The sequence below is a fragment of the Centropristis striata genome, chromosome 9 (assembly GCF_030273125.1).
Source record: "Centropristis striata isolate RG_2023a ecotype Rhode Island chromosome 9, C.striata_1.0, whole genome shotgun sequence".
NCBI lineage: Eukaryota > Metazoa > Chordata > Actinopteri > Perciformes > Serranidae > Centropristis > Centropristis striata.
Window position 1 is genome coordinate 28,332,932 of NC_081525.1, and position 22,617 is coordinate 28,355,548.

Sequence of the window (22,617 nt, forward strand, 5' to 3'; positions counted from 1 at the left end):
CGGTCAAGCCACCCCCCATTTCAGACTATACAGTCAAGCCAGCTGCCACTTGTTTTCGCGATACATGTACTTGCCATCGTGTTTGAACAGCCTTCAAAATAAAAGCAATTTTCAGGTTTAACTGTACTTCCATCTAATTTCAAATTGCAATTAAAAGGAAACTATCCATGATCAATGCTTCATTTTACTTTAGATGGACAGTGGACCCCCTCAGGGTGAATTTCAGGAATTGGGGTCCACTGTCCAGCTGAAGTAGAATGAGTCTCTGATTATGGATAGTTTCCTTTTAATTGCAATTTGAAATTAGAACGGCCTTCAACATAAAAGTAAATACAAAAACAACTGGTGGCTGGCTTGACTGTATTTTCCAAACTGGGGGATGGCTTGACCGCACTAATATACGGCATATTTTGTCGATGGACATATCCTCCAACATTAAGTTTACCCTCCTTTAAAAAGTGTCTATGTGTCCATGTTTGAAATGTAATCAAATGAGGAAGTGTGTCTGTGCTGTTGCCTGTTGAATTGACTGGAATTGAACAGAATCCTGACCACATGACCACTAAATTGCAAAATGTAAATTTTCTAAATCAACTTTCGGGCCCTTATTCTCATACTTGATATCCTGTTCATGCATTGTGTTTTAAAAAAAGAAAAAAGTGGGACTTTTATATAATGTAGTAATGTAGGTTGATTGTTGATTATTGAAAAAAACAGGTAACTTTTTATTATCCGTGTTTTGATTTCCAAACGGATATGGATTGAACAGAAGATACACGGATTGGAACAGTGACAGTGTAACAGTTCTCAAGCATATATATGTATGTACCAGTAATGATATATATATATATCATTTAGAGTTCAGATGATACATGGAAATGTATTTTTGTCTGTTTTAAATGTTGCATGTGTTGATGCATGCCAATGAAACCAGATTTTCAAACCTTGAAATGATCAGGGGGGTTTTCAGAATCCCTGATTGTGTTCAGTCCTCATGCTTGTCATGGATGGACACATCATGACAGGTTTGGTAGAAGAAAAAGGAAAATAGATGGATGTGTGTAAGAATGTGATAATTGTAGGAAATGAAATGTACGAAAATGCAAAGTTAATGTTGTCAGTGATGGGAGAGAGAGTTTTTTCTAATGTAACAGTAGCAGTAATAATTGAACATGTATTATGCTGCATGAAATGTCATATTTACATCAATAGTATAAAATACTGAATAAACATATTACTGTCATGATAACTAATGTTAATCAAAAAATGTAATTGTAAAATGAAGATTCAAGATTGAGTCATCTCTGACAGTGTTATAAAAAACTATAAAATTCCTGCCATATTTGTCACTATATTCCTGGTGTTGTTTGGCCTTCCTAACTCTCCCATGTTACAGTAAATTGTCAATCACACCAATTCAAAAACAAATATTTCCTTATCTACCACTATCGGTGTCTAGCCATGAATGTAGCCATATGTTTTAATTACTTGGGCTTTCAGATATCCACCATTCAACAAAACATTTATTTAAGTTTAAAATAAAGTTAAGTGCAGAAGTTTAAATGTCAGTAAGAGTATGTTTTGTTTTGAGAAGAGGCTTACTCAAATGAATGACAGAGTAGCTAAACAGTACGGAAATCTAATACTTCCATCTGGAGAAAGTATCATTTTTGGATTTAAACTAGCATATGAGTGCCCCTACCTCGGTTTTAGATATGAAGAATTTTTCCTGTGCAAATATTTATTAGACTCAGGAAATTGGAAAATCTAAAATAATGGATTGTTTTCGGGACAGACTTGGAATAAGAATCAGCGTCACTAACCAGCTGAAACTGATACAAAATCTCAGTATGGGTTCATAATTTCACATTCACCTCATCTGAAGAAACATCAAGTCGCTGTCAGCTGAGAGGGTTTTATGATAACACTGAACAGGGAGTAGGGGATAATTTAGTTGTTGCATGATCCAAATTCAGCCCGAACACTGTAGCTATATTGTAAAAGAGAATGAAATTGTTATATAATGAAACTGAAACAGCCATTTCTTGCTCCACTTGACTATTCAGTCATCTATTCACACTGATCTGTTTTGAACATTGCATTTTCACTGATGCAGTCAGTGTCATTCATTACCAAACAAATCACTGAACAAATGACTGATAATGGCTGAGACTCCTGGGTAGTATGATGCAGTGAAAATGAAGTGTAAATGTTGAATGTGCTTGACAGAAATGGCATGTGATTGTACATATAAATAAAGGATTTGTAAAAGATCTGAACATGGGCTTTTCTGTTACACATATACAGACTGTATTTTTAACCCTTTTACTTACAATTTAAACATGTGAAATGTGCCATACATGTTTAGGTCTTCATTAAGAGGTGTAATCATACAAAGGATTCAAATAAATTACTGGTTTAGCTGAAACAAATATTGGTGAATGAAAAAGTAAATGCCTGGAGTCAAAACGTATTCCAGTATTTACTTGCTTACATGTATGCAAAATATATGACTTGTGTATATTGTTGGTGAGCCAGAAAACTCATATGTTAACAAGCAGTTTGATGCCTTCTTCATTTCACAGTAAATACTCTCCAATGCAGAAAGAGAAGGAGAAAGCAGCACATTGAAACTAAGTGATACTAAAGTATAAAGGCTGCAACAAACTGACACTTTATATTTACATGTTCTCCTTGATACAAACCAGAAAAGTTTCCTGTGAAGTTATGGCAAACGTGGGAAGTACATGAATATGTGATACAATGTGTGAGATTGGACCTTAAATTATTTCAGGCATAATCTCTGCAGGGGACTGCAAAGGAAATGCTTTTCCACGTACACAAGCTAGTTTTATTTGTTTGTTTTTTCCTTCGTGGGAATTAGGTCTTGGTTTCTGTTTGACAGTAATGATCATGTGGGAAAATATGAAGTGAAAAGCAGTGGCATCCAGATGTACATGGTCCCCTTGAAATTCCCAGATGATAACGTTTCCAGATGATGTCTTTAGAGATCACTTGTTTTGTCATGTGGAGTTCAGATTAGCCAGTCCTACGGAAGCCTTGGAAGGCAAGATGATAAGAATATAATCCATGTATCATTCGTTCTTTCCATTTTCAATTGGCAATCAAAAATCAAATAATGAAAAATTGACTGGTTATTTTGTTATTTGTTTTTTATTATAACACAAAAAAATTTAAAAAATGCTTGTTTTTTCATATATCAATATTAGGCTCAGATCAAAAATATGAAATGGAAAAACGGGCACCAGGACTGAATTTGATTTCAATATTTAATTGGTCGGGTTTACGTGACCCGGAAGTTTGACTGCGCTTCTCCATAGTCAAGCCAGCCCTATATAATGTAGTGACCCATATTGTGATTTTTATGGTAAATTCATTGAAACTGCTCCAAGTGAGCTGACATGAAGGATAAACACGTTACTGTCATTCTTTTTCACTTTAATTCAGTATAAAACTCTTAACAGCAGAGAGGAGATGATGCATTAACTTTACATGAACACATCACGTGAAATAATTAAATTGTGTCGCGCCAAAAATGTATTTGTTATGTCGGCGTGGAGTTTTCAGTTTTCAGAATAAAGTGTTACACAACCAGGCCAAATATCAGATGAATATGAAAAGAAGATTCATTGCATGATATTCACAGAACTGTTCACTCAGAATTTTTTTTAAATAAAACGCATTTGGGTATAGATTGTACAGTAAAATATTACGTTACAAATTTCCGGGTCACGTAAACCCGACCAATTAAATATTAAAATCAAATTCAGTTCTTGTGCCCGTTTTTCCATTTCGTCTTGATCTGAGCCTAATATTGAAATATGAAAAAATAAGCATTTTTTTTTGTTTTTTGTGTTATATTAAAAAACAAATAGCAAAATAAACAGTAAATTTTTCATTATTTAATTTTTGATTGCCAATTGAAAATGGAAAATGGAAAAGAAGGAATGATACACGGATTTTGAATCTTTAAATTGCAATTTATTTTTTGTTTTAAATGCACTGGGGCCACTTGTTTTTTTTGTTTTTTTTTTCAAAAATAGCAGGCCACTTGTATAAATATATTACATTATATTTGCAAACATATTATAACTTAGAAATCATGCACATATATCTCTAGCTTGTATATGTTATCAATAATGGAGTAGTGGAGGAATATATTCTGACTCTGAGACCCAAAACTCCTTCTTCTATTGTTTTCCCCAGTGGGTCTTCATCAGAGGGAGAAAGGTTCCTGCAGCTTATCTCACTTCCTTGATTCCTAGATGGCTGGCTGATTGTCCGCCGTTTTGCTGTTGTTTTTTCCTGATACATGTAGCATATCCTTAACTTAATACGTATGTATGGGAAGCGAACCCTCGAAATATTTTGTAAATGTTTAGCTTTAATCAAAGTGACTAACTTGCTTTACCGTAAAAAATGTTAATTTCTGTCCATTCCATGTTTGGTGTCAAAACATTAAGGATAATGATCTTCTTATGGGCAAATTATCATAATTTGACTGTTTAAAGGAAAATGGTTGAATTATTGCAGTCCCTGCCGTGGTTTTAAAGAAAGTGATTACAATTTTAAAGCCTCTACACATTCTTTCTCCCCCACTAGATGTACCAGAGAACAGATCTCTCTCTCTTTCTCTCTCTTGATGCTGTTGGTAAATGTCTACATTTTACCGTTCTTGACGTCTCCAATAGCTCCCCATACATCAAACAAAAACACATCAGGGAAAGCAAAATCTCCCAGAACTGAATCCAAAGCCTCTGCAAAGTCATCAGGGTTCTTCTTGTCTTTGCCTGCTTCCACAATGGTGGTGGCTGCAGAAAATAAGGGATGGGACAGATTTTATTGAATGGAATTGACCAATTACAGTTTTTCTCAGTCGCTTTGGTACATTTCTCACATCACTATTAACATTTGCACAACAGTTAATGCATTTCTCAAAACAATTAGTACAAACTGCAAAATCTAGTTGATAACCTGCAAAAGCGTGTCACTTGCTCAAAATGGATCATAGCTCATTCCTCAAAAGCAAGTATTCATGTCAGTGAAAGTGTCAGTGACATCAAGATGAAAAGTCCTGACACCATGTTTATGAACAAGATAGTCAAATGTCTCAGTCATGTTTTCATTATGACAGTTTACTCTACTCAGTTTACTCTTGCTTGTTTTCCAATGCAAAAAAGTCAGATCGTGGTGACGTTACCTGAAAATGCTCCAGACAGAACTATACACTATTAGCACAGCCATTTGAAAACTACAGTAAAGTTACAAATTACTGTATTTATTGAGGTAACTGTACAACACACTGAATATTTATGTTTCATATTTTTATTGCATATGCTCTTTTCAATTCTAATGTGTTTACTGCATTGTGCAAAAGGAGAAAAAAAACAGCCTTATTTACAACAAACATAAATTCCCTTTGGGTCGAGCTGTGACAGTCCAGTGTCACAGTGGTGTAGAAATGGTCCACACTATGTCCTGATGGTTCATATGTGTTGTAAAGTGTTTATGGATTCAGCTCTGAGTGATTGTAGAGAAGTGGCTTATCATTGGTTCAACTAATGCTTCACACAGCCCTTCTCATCAGTGAAAGCTGAGATTCACCTGAGAAAAATTATTCAATTTAGGAGACATTTTCAGTAAAAAATAAAGATTTTAAAAAATGTATAAAATTTGCTCAACAGATTTTGACAAACATGACATAAGCAAATAATACAATAATAAAACAGCAGAGAGTTGTATGAAAGCAATAGATGCATGTCCAAAAGTATTTGTAATTTGTTGTAAGGAAAGAGAAACTGCTTCTATGATGAACACAAATGACTAAATGTTGTGGAGGTTGAACTTACTGTTTTGTAAATGTTAATGTTGATGTGAGATATGCACCAAAGCGACTGAGAAAAACTGTAATAATGTGATTTTTTACAAGGCAAAAACATGGTTGAACATGAAATATATGATAGATTCAAACGGACACATTAAATATTTGCCCAAAGCGGTGTATCTTGATGTTATTTTGATATTCAAATAACAAATCAAACAAATCTGATGAAATGTACTCCTGAAGCTTAATAAACTGTTTTACATCTGCTCACTTCCATCTGATCATACTATCTCCATATGTATACAGACATTTACAAACAACAGGATCTCAAAAAGAATTTGTATGCTAGGTAGATTTCCATGTGCTGGAAGATATCTGAGCAAAAATATCAGCTTGGATCCCCCAGTGACATGAAAAATGCAGTAGCTGAATACTGTGACATTAGGTCAACAAGAGACGTGTTAGCAACCCTGTCTTGTCCTTCTAAACAAACCGATTGTGAGACTAAATCATATTTTAAGTACTTTTCTCACCATTATTTTGAGAAAAGCCATAATTTACGGTATATTTAAATGAAAAAAATGCCACCCACTAACATGAGCAGATTAAAGAATCTCAATGAGGTCTCAACAGCCAAACACCCATCTGGAAATCAGGTCATTGGCCTTGGGAGTCTGGGAAAGGGCAAACTCTGCTACTGGCCATGTTAAGTTCATGTCCCCCTGATTCATCCAAGGACCTTCTGCATGAAGAAGACTACTTCAAGTGTTGAACACAATAAACGATGATTAAAACTAATTCTGAGCATGCAAGATGCTGCCAGTTGCCTGCTTACAGTGTTGTCAGTGAGTGTACAGTTCATTCTTGACCTTGAGAAAAAAAGATCTTGACTCTACCTGTTTTAACCCTCTGGGGTTAATGATCGTGCCGATCAGATCATGTGACGTTTAACAAAAAAACTAGATCACATGGAGCGCTGCTATCAACGTCACTCCAAAGTACAGACTTGAAGCTTTCTCTCAATTTTTGTTTGACATTCCTAGGTCATGTACACTGCAAAAAAAGCCAACTTGTATTTTTTTGGCCTAAAACAATGATTTAAGTTGGTAAAACTTGGAAATATAAATTATTGACATTTAGGGCAATAATGTAAGTTAGCACAACAAAGGAAGCCAGTTGTATGCTCAAAAACAAGCTTGTGAGTTGTTGTTACTTAATTTGAGGTTCAAAACAAGGGACAATAGTTCTACTAACTCTTATTTCTTTGTCGTGAAATTCAGTTATTAGGGAAAGCTAGTGGCTAACTGATGCTAGCGGCGCTGCCATACCTACAAGAGTCTATGTACAAGAGTAGCCATTAGCGTATCAATGCTAACTCAAAATTGTGGTCGCAACATAAGCTGACATTTCATAGCGGTGTTACAATCGTGTCAATTCATCACATTGCAGAACTTAGCAGAAGTAAGGATTAAAACTCATTATAACTTATAATGTAAAATTATAAGTAAGTACAACCTACAGTTGAGTTAACAAAAATCTGAATTCAGAGTTTAGCAAACTCAAAAACAAAACTTAAAATATTTAGTTTAATTGTCCAACTTAGAATTTTATCGAAGTTTGTTGCCTTGAAATTTTGAGTTCACCCAACTTTTCTTTTTTTTTGCAGTGTAAAACTAAAGATAGTAGAAGTAGCACATAGTTTGTTTTGAAGAGGACTTTTTTGTATATAGTTTTATTATATTTAAAAGTTTACCTTTTTATATGATAATTTTTGTATCCTATGTTTACATTTTCAAGTTCCAAAACAGTTCATTGAGCATATTTGTGGTTTTTATTGTAGTAAATAGTATAATTTTCCAACTCGGATTTCATGATTTTTGGGCTTAATATATTGATAAAGTAGGTTAAAGTGAGAAAATAATTGTCAAAAGTATTCAAAAATGGCCAAAATAGGCTCAGACCCCAGAGGGTTAATGGTTTTCCTCAGCAGGTGGAGTTTGCTTAATTGAGCATGAAAACTAAACACACTTCAGTTGTGTGAAAGCTCTGAAAAAGCTTGTAAACTGACTTGAAATATTTTTCCCAAACATATACCGTTAATGCAGCAAATCAATGGTGAGAAAAAATCTTGAGGAAAAATAAAATTTTCTACCTCACAGAAAAAACACACATAGCAGCTCCCTGGATGTACACTTTCCATTCTAGATTATTTATGGTGAGTATAAATCTTGAGGAAGAATTTTCCAGTCCAGGGCCGAAGTAGACTGGTCTATCTCAGCATGTCAGACAGGCAGTGAGTTAGACAGTTTGCTAGCAGTAAACCCGACCCAACTCCTGGATCTGTGTGTCAACATCCATTCAGCAACGGCTTATGTTCTTACACCCAAACGTGGACTCAAAGGTTATGTCTATTTTAAGGATCCGAGAGTTATGTGGGTGGTCTTACCCAGCTCCAAATCCCGGATGCCCATGTAGCTCTCCAACAGGTCGTCCACTTTCTTGGTGGCCTGTTCTTCAAACTCATTCTGCTGGCAGAGCAGACAGGAAAGTACAGAGGCGTTAATGGAAATTTAGTGGTGTTCACGCTCTAAATACGGAGGTACAAACTCTGTGGGAGCATAGCTTGTCATGCCAAAACATACAAGAGCCAAGAATATTTTGGGCTATTGTTTAACACTTATCCTTATGTTATATAAATATAACAAAGTTTATAGATTAAGTCCAGTACTTCTTGTAGGTGTTTGTCAAGTGTGCTATATTTTTCACTTCTTGAAATCCGGTGAACCTTTTTAGCATCCAAACTTTCTCCTATGATCTATGAACTATGATCTGAATCTCTTTGAGATTCAGATCATAGTTCAGTGCACTGAAGTGTAGGAAGTTAGAAGTGACAGAGGTCACTTCTGGCGAAACGTTTTTTTTTTTTTTTGTGAACAACTTTTTTTAATTGCTTTTAAAGACAAAACAAGTACAGCAGTCCGATAAAAGTAAAAGGTACATTGCAATCCAATTAAAATAATAATAATCATGATCATAATCATAATAATTAAATAGATAGAAAAATGTAATGAAATTAAATTAATTAATTTTAAAAAAGGGACCAGGCAGCGGCCCCCACCCCCAACTTGGATCTCTATAAAACTCTTACAGGACATGATAGACCATGTTTTAACAAGAAATGCAAATAAAAATATTGATTACAGCAATTCCTTGATCTTATCTGCCATTGTTTGCCATGCTAGAATGGTATCAGCTCCAGCACTGTGCATTCTTGTCACTGAAAGCTCCATATTTATGATGTCAATGTATGTGTTAATTCAATGGGGCTTGGTAACTGTATGTGAAGGTTTCCAGCGTAAAGCCAGCATCTTTTTGGCAGCAGTGATGCCCGTTAGGAGAATACGTATTTTCCAGCATGTCAATTGTAATGAGGTGGTATCATTCAGCAGCAACACAATGGGAGAACATGGTACAGTGACTTCCAGTACATTAGATAAAGTAGCACAGACCTCACCCCAAAAAAGCTTCACATCCTTGCATTCCCAGTACATATGTAAATGAGCCTGTGAAACTGATTTTTTAAGGATCCGAGAGCTATGTATGTGGTCTTACAGAGGTCTTACACAGGTCACTTCTGGTGAAACCGAAAGAGACATTTTTCTATGATCAGCTGGCACCGGCTATTGTGTGACTTTTTTGGTGACCTGTGTCAACTGAGGGTTTTCAGTTCATTTTGGGTCATTCCAGTTCTTTAATAATCCACATGGGAATCTCAGATTTTTAGCATGACTTGCCAAAAAAATGATAAAACTGGTCTAATCTTCAGTAAAGTAATTTAGAGAAGAAAACATTAAAAATAATCAACAGTTCTGTGTCCGTTCTTATATGTGTGTACGTGTCAGTAAATGAGTTCATCAGGAAGTCACTGTCCAGCAGAGCGTGTGAAACTCACCACTTCCTGAACTGTAGCAGCACCCTTTGAGCGAAGACGCAGCGTCTCCCTCCCGTTCACCATCTTGCCCTCAGTAGATTTTGGCGCTCTGGTCCTCATTCCAATCATGTCTACCCACAAAGACACAAACAAACCATTAATCAAATGAAAGAGACAGCCTGTGGGACTTTTATGGATTTCTTTAATGTGTGACCTGTTGTTTTTTACACAATTCTGTCCATCCCAGTTGTCACATTCTTTCAAGTTTTCAAGCTAAAATTTCTGCAGGTGTCACTTTTTTCAGCGTCTGTTCAACCCTAGAGACAGAGCTCCACATGTCATAGTCTGAAGAAAACTATTGGTGCTACAATATGCAATCAAGGTCTTAAACACTAACAAAATGCCTGTTTCTTTCTACAACTATTGCATTTTAGCACCTTATAGCTACCAGAAAGGACAAGTTGGCTGTCCATATACATCTTTGTCCACTGAATGCTCATAAAAGTTTAGTTTTTTCAGATTTAAAAAAATTTGTTATGGGTTCTTTACCGTGTTGGTAGTGCATTTCACCACACAGCAGCTTTTCTGCTATCATGTTCTTCTTCTATAATTTAGAAACCAAAGGTGCCTCCCACACAGTATATTTATTCCTGGGAAAGACGAAGACCAAAGCACACGCCATAATTTACATTCCCTTAATCTCTCAGGAGTATTTCTTGTCTCACAAATAACAAACTGTGAATCTGGGGGTAGCCTACCCTAGTACTGCTGCTAGTTTTAAGACATGGACTATTGTTTTTTATAGGTCATACTTTGTGTTTCAAGTTTCAGAGTGGAGTATTCCCGAAGTTCCAGTCAAGCACTGGTTCTGCAGTACAGTAAATGTGAATCATTTATTTCCACCTGTGGTCTTACTGACAATACCTTGTGTTTGTGTTTACAATAATGCTGACTGTGAATCAGCTGCAGGAAATGAAACCACATCATCATATCCTTCCCAAATAACTGCAAAACGAATGTAATTCCCATCAGCATGTTAGAATGTTAGGTCAAAGCATCGCTTCAGATAGCAAAATCATAGTCCTGTTATGTTGCCAAACTTCTTTTCTCAAATAGTTATTTTAAACCGACACGTACCAGGGTTTGCGTGGAAATGCACATCTGTTTTTTAATATGATTCTCACTGGTTAAACAAAAGGGAATTACATTTCTTCCTGAGGGAGTTCAGAGGTCAGCATCAGCTATTTCATGCTGTGTGTGACTGATTCTCAGGAAGTAAATACTGTTATGTGTACTACGTTATTTGACCTTAAAAACTGACATGGAAAATGATGTCACTTTTATTTAATGTCAACAATGTAGAATAGTGACATCAGAACTAAAGCTTACACACACTCCTCATTGGGATTGAATGTACTTTATTTGTATTGTAATGTACTGTAATCTCAATTTTCTTTTAATTGAATTGTTGAAACATTGACAAGAAGGTTATCTTAGTTGTTGAATTCCCAATGTGAATTGCTCTCTCTGACCTTTCTGACACTAAGGGGCCATAATGAAGCCCCAGCTCTGTTATATTCTGGATTCTAATTAGTGTAACAAATCATTTTACACATGAAATCTCATCTATCGTATGCAGATTTGGCATCCAGCCATCGTATGTGTGTTTCACTTATTAAGAGATTTAAGAGATTAAATTACTTTTATTACTATAACTATAAAAACTGTAACGGTGAAATGAGTGTTTCTGCTTTGCTCATGACTTGTACCAGATATTAAACTGCTACTCCTGTTTAACTGTAGACAAAGCTACTGAATGCCGAAAGACCCTGATATTACCTCCAAACCAGGTTGTGGTGTAATAATATACACACTTTTTTTAACGTCATTTACATACATTAAAATGTCCACCAATGTGCCATTTCTGTTGAGCTTCTTTGTCTTCAACACAGAAGCTCACAAAATAAAACTTTTTAAATCAGCATAAATGAGTTTGGACATCAATACTGCCCAAAAAAGTCTAACTGCAGGAACTACGCAAAATGTAAAACTGAGAAAACTGCTTTAAAGGTTTTTAACTTTTTTTCAAAGGAGTTATAGGTAGATAAGTGATATGACACGTATTTCTACACATATTAATGATGTCATTTTTACACTCAAAAATAATGAAGATTTATTTGACATTTGACCCTAAAAACATAGTTACTGCACTCTGGTTTTGCCGAAACAGAGTGCAGTAACCATAATGTTGATGTCTTCTTTCAGCTTTTATATTTTGTTTTCAGTGAATAAACATTTTCAAATTTATTTTAGTTTTAAGTGTATTTAAAAGTGTTAAACAACTCTATTCCAAGATTTGTTTATTTTAGACTTAATATTATAAAGAAATGTTAGATTTTAGTCTTAGTATCATTTTATCTCCCTTTTTTACTTGATCGCTGTCTACATAATAATTTCCCTTTCAAATAAACGTATAATTTCTATTATTTTTATGTTTAAATTACTATATATATACAAAGCAGCTTTGGTTTTGAGCTGGATTTTGTAGTTACTGCAATTTTTATATCATTATTTCTCTGAAATAAAATCTAAAACTTTGCCACGAGACAAAACAGACATCAAGGAGTTCATTTTTAGTTAAAACTCAATTTCGAACAAAACTGTAGTTACTGCAGTTACACTTTGTAGCGCAGAATACTTCCACGACGACTGAGCATGCTCAATCTGCAGATGAAGGCCAATATATACAGTCAAAAGCTCCAGAACAATGGAGCCAATAAGTGGAACTTAACATGTTTTGTTACCTATTTTACTATCTCTTTATAATATCTGTAGTTATCGTGACAATACAATTGTTAACGGGACATGAACCCATTGACCATGACTTTAGTTTCCTGTCGAGTGGAAAGGTTGTGGACAGCTTGGCTCCAGCCTAGCCGGCTATTACCACTCTGAAAAGGCAACTTCCTTTTGTCCTCTCCATGTTCTCCGCTAGACGCAATAAATAAGCCACTTAATGCAGTTCCGACGAGTGAAACATTTCATGGGAAGGACAAGGGAAAAGGACGCCCTCACATTGATCGTCCTGAAAAAAGCTCACAAGTTCACAACAAGTGCACAAATTTGCTGTGCGTTAGTGCAGATCTGTAGAAGAAGTATAACTTTAGGTGTAAACACTTTAATAAATACAGAAAAAGTTGGAGAAAGAAGCAAGGATTTACTAAAAAAAAACAGGTCACTGTACCCAATGAATTTGTTTATCTATTTCTATTCCTGCCAGATAAATAGCTGAAATGTATATGAAAGTGCCTTTCAGGCTCTCCAGGGAAAGTACAACAAGTATATCTGGATCAAATATTTACAGCTCCTTTGGCACTGACTTCTGTGTGACTGCTAGCATATGAAAAAGTGAGGCACTAAACATTACATGTTCTCTCTCTCTGTCCATGTTTACATGACTTTGGACTGAATATTATTCCCACTCAGACAAAAATTCAGTCCTCATCAGGCTGTTCGTTTATTTTTGGGACTTGATTTTGGGGTTGAACGCAGGTTAAATGTTATCGCTGTGAATGTAGAGGTTATGGGTAAGGCTAGTGTAAGATTCCAACGAAACAACTACAAGTCCATATCAGTACAGTACTTCCTGGGCCCAGACCTTCGAATCTGCCAACTCCACAGAATGACTGACTGATGTAAACAGAGCGTAACAAGTTTATACTTCTGTCTGACATCAGGCTAGTACAGTTGTGGTTTGAGTGTGTGTTTATGTGCAATATGTTTATGAGGACACTTTGGCCAGCTTTTAAAGGGTTTATTGACAGTGAGAGACAGAGGCGGATGCAGGAAAGCACTATCAGGCCCCCACCGGGACGTACACTTGAAGCCCTTTAAACATTGAATTTGACATTTAGGATTTAGGGGCAGGTGAGTTATTGTGTCAAAAAAGGCCGCCCTGTTGTAAACTACAATTTTGAAATGCATTGGCGTGCAGAAAAGCCTGGTTTCCCCTATGTTTGGGATGTGATGGAAAATCCCACAAGCCTTTTTAATTCTGTCCGGGTATATTTATACACATTAAATAGACCTAAATTATTGAATTACTCTCCATTTTTAGAAATATTAATCACATTAAGCATTAAACCCATAAATCTTTGATAGCAAGTTATTGGATCACAAAAAAGTATAGTATTTTACTTTTAAAATAATGTCAGCGACATTGCATAAGAATATACTTACTTTGGTGAAAACAGCTATGAACTGATAATTTTTTTTTTTAATTAAATGGGGGGAAAGTATTGTTATTTATGAAAAATAAATTTTGATTTAAAATATAAACAGCTATATTAAAACAATTAATGTCATATTTTTCTAAAAAAAAAATATATATATATTTTTAGAAAGACAACAAGAAATTTCTACCACTTGACAATACCATAATTCTGTCCGGGTACATTTGGGTGATCGCAATTGAAAATGAATTTGAAACTGAATTTAAAGAGTTGATTTCCATTAAATCTCATCATCAAAATGTTTATTTATTTAGTGTCTGTGTAATGTTATGACTCACATCTGAGCCATGCGTGTCCCGACATAGCCACTTTAGTACATCTACTGTTACACAAGATCCTTTGGGCAGAGGCTTAACAACACTGCCATAATAGCGGTCAATTAATTAGCTGCTAAGTTTAACAACTTTTCCAGATGCATTGGCAGACAGACAGTTATCTCTAAAATGTTCCTGTCTCCTCTTCCTGTTTGCCTGATGAGAAATGGCCAATAGAGTGGCACCAACAGGATCCAGCTGTTGGTGCTACACCTTTCATGGACAGTCCTGTCATAAAAAAATATTTGAGATGACATTAAATGTCACTGTTATGAATCATAATCAACACACACTTCTGCTAACAGAAACAGATGTTTCTTTCTCCCTGCAGTATTGACTTCCAGGCTTGTACTGTAAGCTGAACCCCACCTGTAAATAATGTTATGTTCACATTCAACCACCATTGCAGGCTGATTTAGGAGTGTTTGTTTAGAATTCCCAATCTTCATCTGTTCTGCACATGACAGTAAAGCCCAGTAATCGGGAATGATTTTCCACTCACCAAAGGCCTTGTTGGGCCCCACCAAGCGCAGAGTGAAGGGTATGCCTCTCGCTTGCTCTTTTAGCATCTTAGCCACCTCATAGTGTCTACAGCCTACAATGCTCTGGTCATTGATGGCCTCGATGTGGTCACCAACACATACTGTCTTCAGCCGGTCTATGGTGCTGCCTTCCTTTATCCTCTGAAAGAAACAAATTGAAATGTTTCAAATGTGTGGGGCTTTCCAGTTTGAACACTGCAAAAAAGGGGTGTATAAAAACAAGATCTGCTGAGTCTCTGTCATTCTTAAAGACTCAGCTTTTTCACGAACACCTTCACACACAGTGGACATGAATGATAAGGTATAAAAGAAAAAAAGTTTATTCTGTGAACTCTTTGCACACTGCAAAAAAAGGTGTCTCTAAAAACAAGATAAAAACACTAGACAAGATTTTTTAAATTAAGATTATTAAAGCTATAAATAAACATGTTGAACACTTAAAATAAGAAATTAACTCTTAAAACGAGATAAATTAAAGCTGCAAGCAGCGATGAGCTGCCCCGAGCAGAGTGCACTGCAAATTATTTTTTTTAGTCAATACGTTTTTTTATCTTGGTAAGAAACAAATAATTGTCAGTGCACTCTACTTGGGCCAGTTCATCACTGCTTGCAGATTTAATTTATCTTGTATTAAGAGTTCATTTCTTATTTTAAGCGTACAACATGCTTATTTCCAGTGTTTTTATCTTGTTTTTAGGCACAACTTTTTTGCTGTGAAGCCGTCTACAGATTAAGATAACAGGGCTCAGCATGCTCTGCTCTATCACTTGCTCACCTTGATGAAAGCATATCCAGCTCCGTTGTCTGTGATCGTGAGGCCCAATGCGTCTTCTGTCTTTGTCACCTCCACCTCCTTGGTCTCCCCTCTGACATGAGCGAAGATGAAGTCTTCCAGTCCGATCTGCCCCCCCAGTAGCTTCTGCATGTCCACTTTATGAGAGTTGAGGGTGCAGAAAAGGATCTAAGGAGCAAGGGTGGACAAAAAAATGTGTTGTTTCTCTTAATAACCGAACGGTATCCAATATTTTGAACACCTAAACTAAAGTGAAACACATTCAATAGACCTAAATTATTGAAATAATCTCAATTTTTAGAAATATTAATCACATTAAGCATTTAACCCATAAATCTTTGATAGCAAGTTATTAAATCACAAAAAAAGTATAGTATTATTATATATTACTTTTAAAATGATGTCAGCGACATTGCATAAAACTTTACTTACTTTGGCAAAAACAGCTATGAACTTATCATAAAAAATATTAAATGGGGGGAGTATTTTTTTAAAAATACATTTTGATTTAATTTAGAAACAGCTATATTAAAACAATTAATGTCACATTTTTAAAAAAATGAAATATGTTTAGAAAAACAACAAGAAATTTCTACCTCTTGACAATACCTTATTATACAGTCATAGAAAAAAATAATTGGATTTTCCAGGGTTTTCTTGACAATGATTTTGGTTATTATCAAGAAAACCATGGAAAATGTCTAGATATCAGCTCTTAAATTAAACTCTTATGAGCTATATTTGTTGTCATCATTATATTTTCCAAACAAATTTACCTTAATTTAATTAACCTTTAAGTGTACCAGGCATTAAAATGAACAAGAAAATGAAGAAAACAAGGGTGGTTTAACACTTTTTTTCCCATGACTGTATTTTTTGTGTTATTCCCTGGTGCCCCTCAGAATTTTCTAAAATGTGAGGTATAGAGATTAACCAGCAGAGGGCAGCAGAGCCAATGGTTTGATTTTGCTATTGTGGCCATTTTGTTATGAGTCATAATTATGACAACTCACTCAGAGTTGCATGTTTCAAGATGAAAGAGTAAAATCATATAGCTGATGGAAATGTATACTTAAGATAAATACCTGTTTTCCAAAACATAGTGGTTATCTCTTACACCATCTAATATCAGCCAGTAGAGCAAATGTGTGTTAAAGAAAAGCATTACATAGGCCTACATTAGATATTGTCAGATGAATCATGTGACTCTGTGATAACATCTCTTATGGCTTATTTATAGCTACAACTGTCTTTGTTTTCAAATAGCTTTGTTTTAAAGGTGTCTTTTTTTCCCCTTGTATTCTGAAACCTGGGGTTAAAGTTCAAGTTTGACTATAATCCATAACGGAAATTCAAGATAACCTTAGTGAACTGTTATCGCACTTGGAACGGTTCCTGTTAGATACCACTGGTAGTAATTATTTTACTGGAACAGTCTGACTGTAGTTCAAGGTCTTTTTTTGTTTCTCGCTACACTGTAACTTTATGCTGCAGCTGTCTAGTCCTTCTCACTATCACCAACTAATTGCCTGATATTTCTCATAGAGCGTGTTGTATCTTCAATTCTGGTTGCAGTTCAAGGTCTTGTAGATATACAGGAGACTAAATTAACTGTCAGACACAACTATTCATCTATTAGACTTACTAGTCTTGATATATCAATAAAGACCAGAAAAGTTGTGTGCTTAACCCTTAATAGGGCATTCATAAATAGAAATACTTGCAAATTCCAAATTTCAACCCTAGAGAATTTTGGAGGATATTACATACAGCCAGAATGTGTAAAAAAAACAAACAAAAAAAAAACATACGGACCCGGGGAGGGGGATAATATTTTGAGAAATACATTTACAAGATTAAAGTGGCAAATCTACGAGAATTTAAAGTGGTGAATCAGCAAGAAAACAGTTCACTTCTTTCACACTTTTTTCTTGTAAATATGTGACTTTTTTCACACAGATTTGCCACTTTAAATCTCTTAAATCTGCAACTTTTTTTCTTGTAGATTTGCCACTTTAATCTAGTAAACCCCCCCGGGTTTGTATTTTTATTTTTATTCATACTTGCCGCTAATATGCCGTCATAGTCAAGTTCTCCTGGTACAAGTCATTGAAGAATAACTCTGTTTGTACGACTGTTCCTTGCAGATTGTTTTTCTAAATTTTTCATTTTTACATTGGAGGTCAAGGTCAATAAAGTTAATATTATTATATTATTATCATACTGATTGGTCAGATGTCATGGTGTCACCGATCTTTGCTGATTATCTGGAAGAAATCCATGTGGTTCTACGACTTCACAGAGAGACTTGGGGACCCCATTTGGATATCCGCTAAAGTTACCAAATACGGTTCTTCGCCTGATAAAGGGTTAATAATTATTCTAGTCTTCTGAATTAGAAGACTAATCGCTGATCGCTGAAGATTATCCCAGTATATTGGAAGAGTTTTAGGTCTCTGGACAGGTCTCTAAGCTTCTACATGGCTTACATATAAGAAGAAAACAGGAATTTCAAGTTTTTAAGTCAATTTGGACAAGAGCTTCTGAGAGTTGCAACACACAAATTCCATGCAAACTGCACAGAACTGTGAGGAAAAAGCTAGATCTTACATAATAAAATGATGTATCTGTCCACTCATCTTCATCCAAGTCATTCCGGGCAAAATTCTCAGCTAAATGTTAACAGTGAAAATGTAATATCAAATTATACATGAATGTGATCATTGAGGTGTGTAAATGTACTTATTTATGTTGTAATTAGGTGTGACATCCTGAATGAACATACATTTTTTTCTGCATTTACAATGTCACAATTTCAGTTAGCAGACAATGTTATCCAAAACAACATATATGTGAGATTTCACACAACGCAAGAAAGGATCTAGTCAGAAGACACATAGGTAAGGGCCATGGGGTTAGTCCTATACTGTATGTATCAGGCAGTGCACAGAGGCAATGCACTGCAAAAAAGGTGCGTCTAAAAACAAGATAAAAACGCTAAATCTGAGGGAAATGATCTTGCTGCATGGACAGATAATTTTACTTGACAACATTTCTTCAATTAAGATTGTTAAATCTAGGAATAAGCATGTTGAACACTTAAAATAAGAAATTAACTCTTAAAACAAGATCAATTATCTAACACTTCTAAATCTAAAGTTTTTTTTTATCTTGTAAGAAACAAATAATTTGCAGTGCACTCTGCTCGGGCCAGTTCATCGCTGATTTAATTTATCTTGTTTTAAGAGTTAATTTTATTTTAAGCATTCAACATGCTTATTTCTAGATTTAATCATCTTAATTCAAGAAATATTGTCAAGTGAAATTATCTGTCTGTGCAGCAAGATCATTTCCCTCTGATTTAGTGTTTTTATCTTGTTTGTAGACAACCCTTTTTTGCAGTGTGCAAAGAGTTCATAGAAGAAGTTTTTTTTTTCTTTTATACCTTATCATCCATGTCCACTGTGTGTGAAGGTGTTCATGAAAGAGCTGAGTCTTTAAGATTGACAGAGACTCAGCAGATGGGATGGAGTTTGGTAATTTGTCCCACCACTGAGAAACTAAAGAAGAGAGCAGATACTGACATAGGGTCCTGTAGTGACAGAAGAGTATTGGCAGAGCATAGTGTACAGGAGAGTGTGCTGACCTGTCCTGAACCCAGAAAGTGTTAAGGTTTTGAATTTTATGGAGGCAGCAACTGGAAGCCAGTGAAATAATATGAGCAGTGGGCCGGCATGTGCGCTTTTGGTTGAAGACCAGACTCACTGCCACGTTCTGGGTCACTGATGAGGCTTGAGTATGCGTATGAGTATGTGTGGAGACCTGCTAGTTGGGAATAATCTACCCACTGAGTTAAAATTAGGGACCAATAGTAAAGCTTTTAACAAATGACTCAAACAGTGGCTAAAATCTAATCAACAGTGCATGCATGAATAGTTCTTAACTGGTTTACTGCCTGCTCATATTGTCTTTGCTCTTGCCTTTTTATGTTCCTTATGGAAAATTGCTTGGACTTCTTTGACTTCTTTTTCCCATTGTTGCTGTTTTTTTCTATCTTTGCTGTCCTTTTTCCATTCTTATTATTTTAATTGCCCTATATTTTAATTGCCCAATTTAAAAAAAAACTGCCTATGGACAAGTGTTGTGAATTGGCACTTGTGTTAAAACACTTAAACAATGCATCTGGTGTGTCCAATGTAATTGCTATGTCCATATCAAATAAACACTAAATAAATAAAAATAAAAATAATAATAATAATCAATGTGTGCTTTCCAATTAATACTGTGTCACGCAAGGAAACAAGCCAACGCATAAGATACAATCATGGGTTGCTGTTGCCTGATAAGCTCGAGGTTAGCTCTTATCGCTTCATCTCTCGTTATTTATGTTCAGCAGGTATAATTTAGTATGTTGATAGGAAAAGCCTTCATGGTGACCTTCATAGCCGATAAGTATTAGATAACGCCAATGCTAAATATTTATTGCTCTGTTACTATATCATACTGCTTACTGTATGTGACTACCTTTATCCTTGTTTAAAAAGGTTAAACTCTTTCTACAGATTATCCTTGAAGTATATTATGCTACAGTTTAGTTCAGTGAACCCATTTCTATAGACAAAATCTACACATGCACTAGACACACAATCTGTTGTCTATACCTAAAGCCCTGCTACAGTATTTCCTCAATATCAATTTCCTCCCACACACTCTTTAACCCTCTGAAATCTTGGACTATTATGTCCTTTAAAAAAATCTGTTAAAAAATCTTTACCATGCCATGTTGATATCAGTTTTTTCAGCGTTACCTCACCTATATGTCCTGATAATTAATTTTTAACTTTGACTTACTTGATCAAAATGTCGAACCCAAAAGAAACTAAGGAAACATAAAATCTGATCTTGAAAAAGATGTTTCACACACACAGGAATGTACATGTTGCAAATATAAAAATATATGCAAATATAACATATAACAGGTAAAATGAGGATAATATCTAGTTCTATACTTTTATACTAAATATATTTGACATGTTTGATGTTTTACATGGCTGAATATAATCCAAAAAAAATCTGGCATGGAGTTTCAAGCCAGAACTTTAGAGGGAAGCTGATGGAGAGACTCAATGTTGCTTCATTTTTGTGTCTTCACATCATGAAGAAGTAATGTGCAGGTGGTTTCATGGACTCTAGAGGGTTAATCACCCTTCAGTTGCAACTACTTCAAGTTAGGCTGGATAAATGTCATCTAAAAGCCTTTATGATATGCAAAAATCAAGAGGAACCACTGATAAGTCTGTCTGTGACATTAGCCTGTGGCCTTTGGCTGTGTCGACACTGAGAGCAGTATCAGGCTGCAGTGTGGTTGGGCCAACCCTGACCTACTAAAGGTTTAGCCTTCTTCTCAAGGATCCTGGCCTTGTGAGCAGCTGCCTGCTGTAACCTGACTGCAACCCACACATTTTATTCCCTACAGTGCTCTGAATTAAATGCTTAGTGCCATAATGTTGTATAACCATTTTGGAAATATGATTTACCTAACATTTGCTCTTCAGTGTGTCTGAAAAAGATACAAGTGAGGTTTAAATGGGAACTTCATTTTCAAAGATAATAAAAAAGTTATTTTCTAATGTCTTATGTGGCTCTTAAAAAGTTTTGTCAAGTCTGAGAAAATAATACTTGTGATGTCAACAAGGGATTGTCTTGGGTTGGGCTTGGACGCCACAACATTATAAAAGCTAACCTGTGTTTCAAAGCAAGAAAGGTTGAATGAAAAAGTTTCTAATGTTTGCATCATGGCAAATGTACCTGTACGAGCTTCATCTGTACTATATCTCTGCTGCTTCTACACTAAATCACCAGAGTGCCCCTTTAAAAGACGTTTTTACTTGAGCATATGACTACTTTCCCTTGGTTCCTGTATGAGATGACATGTAGCTCTTCTGGACATAAGTCTGATAATCATATATCAGATTTTTCCCAATGAATTAGGCAAAATAGGTTCAGTAATAGTCTGTAATTATTATGAATAGGTTGAAATTGGAGAGGAGATTTGCATCATTGTAACTGAACACGTATTCTCTTTACACTACTCTATTGTTTAAATAATTTTAAAACAACGTCACCTGTTTTTGTTTTTCTCTAAAGTTACTGTAACTCACGTGTGTGGTGTTTACAGACTACATAATAACATATATAACATAACATAATATCTGGTTATTTGTTTCCATTATTGATCTTGGTCAAGGTGCAGATGAGTACAAAGTCTGGCAGACAGTAGTGAGGCCAAATGATCTTCAATAGTGCATCATGGAAAACAGCCTAGAATGGAAACCTAATACCTATTTGCAGCTGGTGTGCCAGACCAGAAAAGAAAGAAAGGAATAACACCATGTTTCTTTAGCTTGATCATTTCTAACAAAACTCACAGTAACAAATGATCTTTACATGTATAGCTGGGTTTGTTTTTTTTACCTCTGAGGGGGAGATGTTGAACACTTCAGCGATCTTGGCATACAGCTCCTTGACGTTAGTGAATCCGTGGATGCGGCCTGTGGGACTCCCATGAGCCAGCTGGGTGTGGAAGATGAGCCTTGGCCTTGGGTATTCGGGTGGCCCTGGTGGTGGTGGTGAAGGAGGAGGAAGTGGCGGCGCTGAGGGCTCCGCACACCCGTGATTCTGGCTCTGGTTCTGGGCCTTCTGCTCCTCCATGACTTCGGCCCCTGCTGCCTTGGAGTCCTGCAGGCTCATAGCCTCCCCGTTCTGCATCGGGCCCCAGCTCAGATATGGTCCACCTCTGAGAGGCCTGGTGATGCACTGCTCTGGCAAAGAGAGAAACTCTGTCCTTCCCCACGCTTAGCCGACCAACCACACAACCACCCAGAGCTTTGGGGTGAAGAG

General features: G+C 35.8%; 1 protein-coding gene across 1 annotated transcript; it reads right to left on the reverse strand.

The window, feature by feature from the left end:
* Positions 1-4,680: 4,680 nt before the first annotated feature.
* Positions 4,681-22,617, reverse strand: gipc3 (GIPC PDZ domain containing family, member 3). The gene is made up of 6 exons (XM_059341115.1): positions 22,192-22,617; positions 15,700-15,885; positions 14,885-15,065; positions 9,798-9,907; positions 8,292-8,373; positions 4,681-4,832 (listed from the first exon to the last, which is right to left on the reverse strand). Exons 1-6 carry the CDS (start codon positions 22,483-22,485, stop codon positions 4,681-4,683), a joined length of 1,005 nt encoding a protein of 334 aa, XP_059197098.1. The 5' UTR covers positions 22,486-22,617.

What these genes read in the sequence shown, in the direction of transcription:
- gipc3 (XM_059341115.1), bottom strand. Translation starts at nt 22,485, where the DNA reads ATGCAGAACGGGGAGGCTATGAGCCTGCAGGACTCCAAGGCAGCAGGG. An exon ending in CTGGATATGCTTTCATCAAG is followed by an intron (nt 15,066 to 15,699) that starts GTGAGCAAGTGA and finishes TGTTTCTTTCAG; the next exon opens with AGGATAAAGGAAGGCAGCAC. An exon ending in CTGCTACAGTTCAGGAAGTG is followed by an intron (nt 8,374 to 9,797) that starts GTGAGTTTCACA and finishes CTGCTCTGCCAG; the next exon opens with CAGAATGAGTTTGAAGAACA.